The following is an 11,155-nucleotide window of genomic DNA, read 5'->3' as shown; positions in this document are numbered from 1 at the left end:
CAGTAGAACATGCTACGAAGCGGGTTTTATTCGTTCAAAAGAAACTTAAAATAGGCCTATTTAGATATTTAAAGAACTTAATACAAAAGTGATGCAGTCCGGTTGTGCGAAAGTAGGCACATAATTGAATATATTTTATTCTATGCTGCACATTCTCTTTTCCCTCCTCGCCCCCTTCCTTGCGTGGGAGCAGTTATTAGTGTTCTGCTTTCATTTTCATTCACATTTCCCAGTCCACTTTTCCTTTTACTGGTTTTGCTTCCCTCTGATATTTTACTTCCCGACCTTATTCTGTTTTTGTTTCCTTCTTTCGCTGAAACATGCAGTGCTATGGACATGTTTAGGCACCTCTGATATTTTAAAATATTTATGTATATAAATTATTAATGATATGAATCAGAAAGTTGAATATATCGCAGATAAACTCAGCAATATATACAGTTATAAAAATAATATTTGAGAAGTGTGAAAAGTTTATAGGCGTTACAGAAAATGCAATAAATAAAAACAAATGGTGCATAAATTAGGGAACCCTTGTTTTTTTTCTTGATTTGGATACATTTAGCACTAGTCATTGGAATATCAATTTTGTTTTGTTTGGTAAGCTCATTGACCTTTGCTGTACATACACTGTTTAAGCCCATCATGAGAGAGTACTTAAGGTGGCTATTTTCAAGTTTTTATCCTTTTTGTATCTTCCATGAAGAGTGGCATCATAGTAGCCTCAGAACAAATCTCAAATGACCTGAAATCAAAGAATGTTCAACATCTTTGTTTCGAGTACTAGGTTACAAGGCCAAGAAAATTCTCAGATTAACAGTGGCAAAGAATGGTGTTAACAATCAAACTCGACCCGCAGCAACTCCAAAGACCTAAATCAAGAAGTTGCTGCAGATGGTGTTATTGTGTATCGTTCAACTTTTCAGTGCACTTTGCACAAGGAGATGCTGTATAGGAAAAATAATAAATATTGCGAAAGAAGCATTTCTGCGCACATGTTACAAACGTAACTAGGGCTGCAGCTATCGAATATTTTAGTAATCGAGTAATCGACTGAAAATTCTATCGATTAATCGAGTAATCGGATAAAACAAATATATTTTTAGGTGAAGAGCAATTATACATATACATGAGAAAACAAGACATTTCATCTAATCTTGAACCATTTTCAGTCAATCAGTCTTTATTTTCGTTGTATATTGTTGAAAACAGCCAACAATTGCATCTCAGGTGTAACTAGAATTAAAAAAAAAAGACTAATTAACTGCTTTCACTCAAAAAACTTTTAGATCTTATTAATATATATATATATATATCTTACCTAAAAATGCCGTTACGCTTAATAACACACATCACTTAAAAGTTAGGATTTTTTTCCCACGTGTTTCAATTGAATTTCTCTTTGTGTCAAGCCATTTTTAAGTTCTAGTTAAGTTTTAAGTTAGTCTAAACTGTAAGTCCTGATAGGATTTTGAGTTTTTGCAGTGTTCAAAATAAATGTATGATACAGGCTGTATTGGAGCACATTAGGGACCAGTGCTACTTGGTGTTTTATCCAGCAATGACTACTGAGCTAAAATTGATAGTTAGCATGATTAAGTTTTTATTTTACACCCTCATCACTCCACAATGCTATGTTATGTTAAAGCCTGTATGTAAGACACGTTAGCCACGCATCGACAGTGGTCATAATTAATTGAAACCTAGCCCTCCGCAGGGCTAACGTTCCATGAGCTAGTAGCGATAGTAACGTTAATCTTATTTATTAGCGCTTAGCGCTCTTTATTAGCGCTCCTTATTAGCGCTTAGCGCTGTACTGCTTTAAGATGGCGGCTGTCTACAAACGCTGCCCAGACGCGGCCGAGTCTGTCATTGTGCATCTAGTTCAACATACATGTGATCTCTATGAGACGCGCCAGACGCTGCCTGTTACCAATGTAGCATCGTGCGGGCTAGTATTTAGCAACATCGGCGTCGTTTGTGGCGGCTGTCGGCTGCGGTAAGGTTTTTTTTTTTCCCCCTTCTTCCTCTCCGCACGTGACAGCGCGTTGTCCCGCATTAAAAGTAGTCCTAGCAAAACGTGATGCTTAGAGCTGTCAAAATAAACGATTACTCGAGGTGAATAAAATTACTCGGATCAGTTTTTAAACTCGAGTTACTCGAGTTGCTCGAGTACTCGTTTCAGCTCTAAACATAACATACAGCAAATTTGAACAATCTAGTTTATTTTAGGAATAATGTACTGTGGATTGCTGAAACTAAAATTTTAGTTATTTAGACAAAATGAGGTGTCTATATGAGACAAGACAGTAAAGTTTGGTGGTGTTTCCAGCATGCTGTGTGACTAGTGCATGTACTCGCATTATTGTTACAATTGAAGGTCGAATACATTCTAGTCAGTATAAACAGATTCATGAGAACAATGTTCAAGAATCTGTGACACAGTTGAAGTGGTGCTGGGCAAATCAACAAAGGCGTTCAAGCAAAAGAAAGGGTACAATGTTCCGGAGGGGCCATCTCAGTCCTCATACCTGAATAATATTTAAAACCTGTGGTGTGATTTAAGGTCCATGCTCAGAAACCACCAAACTAGACTGAACTCGAGATGTTTTGTAGGAGTTGTGAAAGTTTAGAAAGTGTTTAGAGGCCGTTATTTTTTGCAAAAGTAGGATCTACAAATTATTGATAATTTTTTTCTGTTGGGGTGTCCAAATTTATGCACACTACTTTTGTATAAATAAACATTGCACACCTTCCATAACTCCTTTTAACCTTTTTTCACTTCTCAAATATTACTCTTTGTCAGGGATCGTGGGCAGGCAGGCTAGGAACGAAGTGTGGACCCAAAAGCAGGATAACGGAGGCAAGGCGCAAACATGTTAAATATAGGTGGTCAAAAAAACAAAAGTACGAACAAAAGTGGAAACCAATTTACGTGAACCAAGGTAGGACGAGGGCACAGGAAGACAGAGGGCTCGGGCACTGAGATTGACGAGACACACACGAAACACTCGGGCATGAAAATCTCTCACCTTTCGGTGAAATTCGCCGTTTTGAAGTAAAAAAAGGGTGACCTAGATGAATTGCGTAGATCCGAGGAGAAAATGTTTAGGGGTGGGTGTTGAGATTTTTAAAAAATTATAATTAGGGCCCGAGCACCAACATTGTGCGAGGGCCCTATTGTTCTGCAAAGGATTATTATTATTCTTTCTTCATGGCAAATAAAAATGGCCCATTTAGAGGTCTTAACATGCTCAAAAACTCACCAAAATTTGCACAAACATGCGGATTTGCTAACATTTCGATAATTTTGCAACGTTGTGAAAAAATGTCCAAAAAATCGCTCAGTGGCGCCCCCTGGAATTTTTAAAAAAGGCCTCTCCATTTAGGTTTTTTTTCAATGTAGAGCGATGAAATTTGGGGAGTCAATACCTTGGGCCAAAATGCTTCAAAAAGTCTCTCGCACCCATATTCCAAACCCAACAGGAAATCGGGTATTTTTGCTTGAATATTGAAAAACATGCAATTTTTGTCGAAAACCAGGGTGCGCGTTTGAGACCATTGGGCCGAGGCAGTTAGTTGGATCCTCCTCAAAATTGGTGAGACTCTTCATGAGACATGAGATGTGAAGTTATCAAAATGCTGAGTTTTCATTCACGGGCCTGACCTGGGCGGAGTACCAAAATCGGCCTTATTTGGGGGTTGTTAGGGTTTAGGGTTAGGGCTTCTTCAGGGCAAATGAAAATGGCCAATTTGAAGTTCTGAACATGCTCGAAAACTCACTAAAATTTGCACATACCAAAATGGTGAGTTTTCATTCATTCATTCGGGCTGACCAGTGCAGGGTGTTTTTTTTTTTTTTTTTTTTTTTTGTATTAGGATTAGGGTTTAGGGTTAGGGTTTAGGGTTCACACTCTGCTACTTCTTCTGTGGGAGAAAAAAATACTATGTACTTTTCGATGAAATATATTAGGGATAAAACTACTTCTTCTGTGAGAGAAAAAAATACTATGTACTTTTCAATGAAATATATTAGGAATAAATTGGTTCATCTAATGACAGCAGTGAAGAACTGCTTTGACTCATTAAGGCTGTTGCTTCACACTCTACTTCATCTGTAGGAGAAAAAAAAAAACGATGTATTTTTAATCGTGCGAAAGTCGTTGGGTTGCCAAAGTCGTACATTTTTTTTTGACAAAACACCAAATTCAGAAAATGACGAATAACTCCCCGATACAAAACACCAAATTCAGAAAATGACTAATAACTCCCGATACAACGTTCAATCTTTTTCGTATTTGGCATGTACGTGGTGTATCCCAGCCTGAACTCAACTTCATTGAAATATCACCCATTAGGCCTGGCGCCCCCTGCTGGGAACAGGAAATGGCCTTTTTTATGAGACCAAGTCCTCCTGGAAGGGAAAAAAACCTAATGAGCCCCCCCAAAAAAATCACAGAAAAGAAATAGGAGGAATCGACATAGGACTCCCGAGGGCCCGTTCAGTCCTGCTTGCAGGGCTAGTTATAATTGTTAGATGCATCGTGATTCGACATGTGATGATTCGATTACGATTCATAAATGTTCAAAAACAATGATTTTTCCTAAAAACTTTATGACAGCTTCTAATAGGGGAACGAAATTCAACACACGTCTGCCGCCCGGACACCCTTAACGGACGCGTGCAGGCATGGACGCAGAATGTTATGATTGATGCAGCTCGTCACTGAGCGAGAGATTTACTCCTTATTTGTATGAGACAGCCAGGAACCCGGCAGTCGCACTACTGTGTGCAAGTTCTTTTTTAGAGCAAGAGTGGAAGAGGGATAGTTCATTGTTTCTTGCCTTTCAGTTATCCAGCAGTAGGTCCAAGTCGTGGTAATTGGAAAATGTCCCCTAGTGTGTTGCTAAGTCCCGTGTGTGTCTACAAGAGGTGAGCACACGAACCCTCTTGCACTGTTTAGCCTCTGTTGTTGTTGTTTTTGAGGTGTTACTAGTTAGCGCCGAGCCCTATGCTAATTAGCGACTTCGCTAAAATGTATATCCATGTGAATTGCGTTGTTTGGCGGTCTCCAAAAGTTATTCCAGATGCAGAACGTGAAAAACCAGGATTAAGTACAGCGGTAACACTACAAACATGCGAAATAGTACAGAAATATGTGGCAAATTAGCTTTGCGCTCGACGCTAACTGTTAACATCTCAAAAACAACAATAATAAAGGCTAAACAGTACAAGAGGGTTCGTGTACTCACCTCCTATAGACGCACACGGGTCTTAGCAACACACTCAGGACATTTTTCAATTGACATGACTTGAAACTACTGCTGGACAACTGAAAGACAAGGAGCAATGAACTATCTCTCTTCCCCTCTCGCTCTAAAAAATAACTTGCGCACAGAAGCGTGACCACCGGGTCCCTGCCTGTCTCATACACAAATTTATTTTCCAGTCTTTTGAAAAGGAGTAAATCTCTGGCTCAGTAACCGGCAGAATCCATCATAACGTGCGTGCATCCGTTAAAGGTGCCCGTGCGGCAGACGTGTCTTGAATTTCGTTCCGCTGCGAGCGGCTGTCCTAAAGTTATTTGGGAAAATCATCGTTTTTGAACCTTTATGAATCGTAATTGAATCGTCACATGTCGAATAACGATCGATTTTCTTTGGAACTCAATTACTTTTTAACCCCTGACCCATTTTCATGCCTGAACACTAGGAGGAACCAAACACAAACCCTAACAGTATGCTGATCCATACAACTAATGCTATATAAAAGAAAATCTTGAATATTTTTAGGGGTTTTCGACCCCTAAAATTACATTTGTTTTCAATCAGTTCTCTCTCTGGCCTTCTTTATTTAACTCTTCCATCCCATCAATCTGCTTTTTTCCCCTCCCATGTTCCACTTCCTTTTTTCCCTGTCCCTTTGTCCTTCCTCTTTGACCCACATTTTCTTAGTCCACATTTATTTAGTCTTTTCTGCTTCAATCATCCCCCTTTCATCACAATTCTTCATTCATACAATATGTCCTACAGTACAGTTAACGACCATGTTAGAAGCCGCTTTTTTGTTGTTGACAAAACAAATTTGCCATTATTTTTGGAGCCCGTAAGAAAGCTAATAAGTTACCATTTCTTTTGGTCCACTATGTTATTCGTAATTACATCACTTATTGAAATTGTCCTAAGGTATGTATGATTGTATCCTAATAATAATTATTGTGCAACCCTAAATTAAGCCTGTGTGGTACAGATTTGTTTTTTTTATTCCGCAGCACAAAGATGCCTACCAAGTCATCCTTGATGGAGTGAAAGGCGGGCCCAAAGAGAAGCGACTGGCAGCCCAGTTTATCCCTAAGTTCTTCAGCAGCTTCCCGGAGTTGGCGGACGCAGCCATCAACGCCCAGCTTGATCTCTGCGAAGATGATGACGTATCGGTTAGTTTGATGGCTACTCTTGTTAGGAATAGAACAGATCAAGTTCGTGTGTTGTCGTTCTGGTTGTCTGCTGCCATTTCAAAGCTTCTTATTATGCCTGCTACCTTTGGCTCAGATCCGGCGGCAGGCTATCAAGGAGCTCCCACGGTTTGCAACTGGTGACAACATACTCAAAGTCGCAGATATTCTCACACAGCTCCTCCAGACAGGTATTCGACATATCAACAGAATTATAGGACCTTAACTTGGTCGTGCCCAGACTTGGAGTTCTGAGTGTCATTTGGGGTGTTTAATTTTTTAAATAATTTATTTATTTATTGAGAACCAAAATTTCAATTTTCTTTTAGATGACACTGCTGAATTCAACCAAGTGAACGTTTCGCTCATTTCCATCTTCAAGATTGACGCAAAGGGTGAGCGGCTGCTTTCATCTATGCTGGCATGCGTGTTTGTGTGTTTTTATTAAATGGCCATTTGCATCCCCAGATCCATACACTGTCATTAATTATGGATAATGTGTGTCCCACAGGCACTCTTTGCGGCCTCTTCTCACAGATTCTTCAAGGGGAAGACATTGTGCGGGAGAGGGCCATCAAATTTCTATCCACCAAACTCAAGACCCTACCTGAGGACGTCATGACAAAGGAAGTTGAGGAGTATGTCTTTGCAGAAACTAAGAAGGTTGGTCTTGTTCGTTTTTGTAAATTGAGATTTTGAAGATACGACATGACACACAACCCTGGGAACCCGTTCAGAGTGTACCCCACATCCTGCCTGTAGTTACAGGGATAGACAATAAGGGAAATTGAAGTTCACTGGCCCCACTATCAAAACCACTGGCCTAGGTCAACACGCCAGTTATTGATCCCAATAATCACGAAAAAGAACCATTTGCTTAAGTAACATGAATATTGTTTTTTTTTTTTTTTAAGGTAGATTTAATGAACACTGCAGCAAAACGGTGCAAAAACATGATTCTGGTGCAAATGTGTAATAATGATGTAATCCCAATATATTAATAAAAATATAACATACAAATATCTTTTCACACTCTGATGTAGCTGACAGTAAAGTTAATTTTAAGTTGAATGTTTAACAGATATTTGCTCCAAACAGGTGTATAATGTACAAAACAAACAAGAGCTAACTCATGCAGCCAGTGGAGTACTGTCATGCCACACAAATTTTGAGTCCATTGGTCACATGACCAGGGAGTTTTTGCGCTAAAATGTTTTATTGTTTTTTATTATTTTTGTGTAACGTCGGCATGTAACAAACTGGGGTGTGGCGTCAGCATTTACCCATTTTGAACTTTACGGGGTGCACCAACCCAGAACACGAATAACCCAATTAGAAACATTAATAAAGCCAAATCGACTACACTGACCACTAACACAGATTGTAATGTTTTCGGTAAACACACACAAAAAAAAAAAAACTCGAGAGCTACAGGGGGAGGGGCGGCCAAGGGAGCTTTCCTGTCTTCCCCCTTCCACCCTCTGGAATTACCCCCCCCCCCCCCCCCCCCCCAACCAGGTTCCCAGGGCCTTTGGAAGCGAAACAGCCCCACAGCATCACTGACCCACCCCCATACTTCACAGTGGGTATGAGGTGCTTTTCAGCATGCGGATCTTTCGTGGCATGCCAGACCCACATAGAGTGTTTGGTTCCAAAAAGCTCAATCTTGGTCTCATCTGACCAAAGCACACTCTGTAAGTGGGTCTGGCGTGCCACGAAAGATGCGCATGCTGAAAAGCACCTCATACCCACTGTGAAGTATGGGGGTGGGTCAGTGATGCTGTGGGGCTGTTTCGCTTCCAAAGGCCCTGGGAACCTTGTTAGGGTGCATGGCATCATGAATGCTTTGAAATACCAGGACATTTTAAATCAAAATCTGTTGCCCTCTGCCTGAAAGCTGAAGATGGGTCGTCACTGGGTCTTTCAGCAAGAAAATGACCCTAAACATATGGCCAAATATACACAGAAATGGTTCACCAGACACAAAACCAAGCTCCTCCCATGGCCATCTCAGTCCCCAGACCTTGTTTTGTTGGCAAAAGGGGGTTGTACAAAGTATTAACACCAGGGGTGCTAATAATTGTGACACACATTATTTGATGTCAAATAATTATTTCTTTATGTGGGATTTTTTTCCCAACTGAATAAATGACACTTGTACTGAAGGTTGGATTTTTCTTTTTTTTCCATTAAGGTCCCATATTATTTGACCAAAAAAAAAAAAAAAAAAAAAAAAAAAAAAAAAAATATATATATATATATATATATATATATATATATATATATATATATATATATATATATATATATATATATATATATATATATATATATATATATAAAAAGCTAAAAAACACATCTTAACCAGGGGTGCCAATAATTATGGCGGGCACTGTATTTCAGTATCTAGTTAAGAGTTCAAAGCAGTAAATAAAATACTCAAGTCCCCATTCTGTATCAGCAGCTTTGAACTACATTCAATTAATTTAAAGTTGTGAATCAACTGTTAAAGTTGTTAAAATTGCTCCAGTTGTAATTCCCTCTCGAGTCGAAATCAAGAACCAAGTTGTTTCTCCTTTACGGGCTTTAACCACAGAAGTTGATTGACTTTGATTGACTTTGATTTGCCTTGAGAATGCCGTGAGAACTGAACAACACAGATAAATATATACATGAAGTCAAATCATTTTCACCCAACAGATATACAAGAAGTCAAATTATATTCACACAGAAACACAACATGACTACATAACTACTCAAACAGAAACTAAATCAAATAAAGCAAACTAACAATTAACAAACTAAATTACCTCATTGGCCACTTTTACTCCAGAGGGAATGAGTTCAGCTTCAATTCTTCGATGCACTATGCACTTTAGATGTTTCCTTGTTGATCGTAGTCAGAGGTAGTCAAATTGTCCGCACTCTAGTAGTGTTGTTCATCTAATAACCCGACGTAACGCTTAATAGCGACCCCTGTCAACTCGCGGCAGTGAACCTTAGTTCCCACGCAATATCAAAGAAATGAAATGCTTAACAATATATTACACGCTCAGATCAAAGAAATTTATTTATCCCGACTTAATGGCATCTACACCCGTTATTCCATAATTTCCCTTTTGTCTACTTTCGACATGTGAAAGTTTTAAAATAGTTTCATCCTTTAAAGATGGATTCAAGTCAAGATTTTGCCGATTTAGGAGTATTTTAGATTAAAAGTTAATTAGGTTCGCTCGGAAGGTTTGTTACAACAGCCTTCCAGAGAATTCTACTGCTTTAAGATGGCGGCTGTTTACTAATACCGGCAAGTCTTGTCATTTCGCATCTAGTTCTTTATACATGTGATGGCTACCGTAGCATTATGTGGGCATAGTTTGTAGCGGCTGTCGGCTGCAGTCTGGTATTACTAGCCACGTTTACATGCTGACTTTTATTCATACCGATTCAAATCATTCCGAATGGAAATTTCAGATCAGCTGTTTACATGTCACTTCATCTATTCCGATCCATCGTTTACATGTGTCTGCCTTTATTCCGAAAGGACGTTTGACAACTGCCGTCTGACATGCGCAGATTAATCAAAACAAAGCGTCACATTGCAAAACATGGAGATCAATCGTCAGAGTGCTGCTGTTTTAACTTTAACCCACTTGTTGTGTTTGTGGGGTCGTAGCCGCTTCTGCTGTTTTGCTCTTTTGCCTTGTAGTAGCCGGTTGTCAGCGTTTTCCACCGATTTCTAATCTGGTCAACGCTCCGGTCTATTCCGGCTTCGTGTAACCTCTCGTGAATTTTTAAAAATAGTTCACTGTTCCTCGTTTTACGCCCGTCTAAGCGAGCAATTATATTCAATTCTTTTAAAGTTTGAATTAAATACAATCCTTCCGCCGGACTCCAATTAGGTGCGCTGTGCTTGGAAGCCATGTTGCAAGTGACGTTACTTACGTCACCAAGTGACGTCACCACGTCAGTACGGAGCATGTGCAGAAAGAACGCAACCAGACACCATTCCGCTTCCCTGTTTACATGATATAATTTTACTTCTAATCGGTTTGGGAAAAGGAATATTCCACCCCTGTGAATCGGAATGAAATTCCATTCGGTTTGGGCCTGTTCATTCCGAATGAGGTGTTTATATGGAACAAATTTATTCGGTTTGAACAAATATTCCGATTGTAATTGGAATATTTGGCTCCATGTAAACGTGGCAATTGTTTCTTTATCTAGCGGTATGAGATGAGCCAGAGCCGTGAGTTGAGCATTGATGTTTACTCTCTGTCCGTTTCTCATTGCGTCCCGAAAACCCTGCTGACTGTGTTTTAGTTCCGCTTTGTTTGGCATGTTTCAATAGTCGGAATTAGGGGTGGGCGATATGGCCTTAAACACGTATCACGATAAATTGAGCAGATTTACCTCGATAATGATAAATGACGATAAAGTCGCCCAAGCGGACTGTTATATAATTTGAAAATCTGAATCAATGCATGAAATACAGATTAACAGTTTCTTGTTGATTTAGTTACCAGCAAAGCATTCAATTTGATATATTTAACAATTGTACATGCAGTCTAAACATTAAGTTTATTAAAATGTATTGTAAACAATAAGAATTCAAGTATGAGCATTTATAACAGCGTGTATGGCTCGAACAATGTTTATTGTCAAAATCAATATGCCTGTGCAAACATGTCATTGTAACACAAATG

At 39.3% G+C, this 11,155-nt stretch overlaps 1 protein-coding gene and 1 long non-coding RNA gene across 3 annotated transcripts in view; one reads left to right on the top strand and one right to left on the bottom strand.

Annotated features, from left to right (window-relative positions):
* LOC130916044 (uncharacterized) overlaps nucleotides 1-9,431 on the bottom strand; it is a 14,991-nt gene extending 5,560 nt beyond the window's left edge. Inside the window, exons 1-2 of the long non-coding RNA XR_009063218.1 lie at nucleotides 9,263-9,431; nucleotides 6,288-6,412 (exon numbers count right to left, since the gene is read on the bottom strand). This is a non-coding gene — a long non-coding RNA (uncharacterized LOC130916044). The remainder of the gene's footprint in view (nucleotides 1-6,287; nucleotides 6,413-9,262) is intronic.
* The window catches only part of api5 (apoptosis inhibitor 5), a 32,903-nt gene that overhangs the window by 527 nt on the left and 21,221 nt on the right, over nucleotides 1-11,155 (top strand). For both annotated transcript variants that reach the window (XM_057836408.1, XM_057836407.1), the window contains exons 3-6: nucleotides 6,273-6,434; nucleotides 6,550-6,643; nucleotides 6,782-6,847; nucleotides 6,964-7,115. In XM_057836408.1, the coding sequence (XP_057692391.1) occupies nucleotides 6,273-6,434; nucleotides 6,550-6,643; nucleotides 6,782-6,847; nucleotides 6,964-7,115 (474 nt within the window). The remainder of the gene's footprint in view (nucleotides 1-6,272; nucleotides 6,435-6,549; nucleotides 6,644-6,781; nucleotides 6,848-6,963; nucleotides 7,116-11,155) is intronic.

The sequence above is a fragment of the Corythoichthys intestinalis genome, chromosome 5, assembly GCF_030265065.1.
Source record: "Corythoichthys intestinalis isolate RoL2023-P3 chromosome 5, ASM3026506v1, whole genome shotgun sequence".
Classification (NCBI taxonomy): Eukaryota; Metazoa; Chordata; class Actinopteri; order Syngnathiformes; family Syngnathidae; genus Corythoichthys; species Corythoichthys intestinalis.
This window is presented reverse-complemented; position numbering and strand designations above follow the sequence as displayed.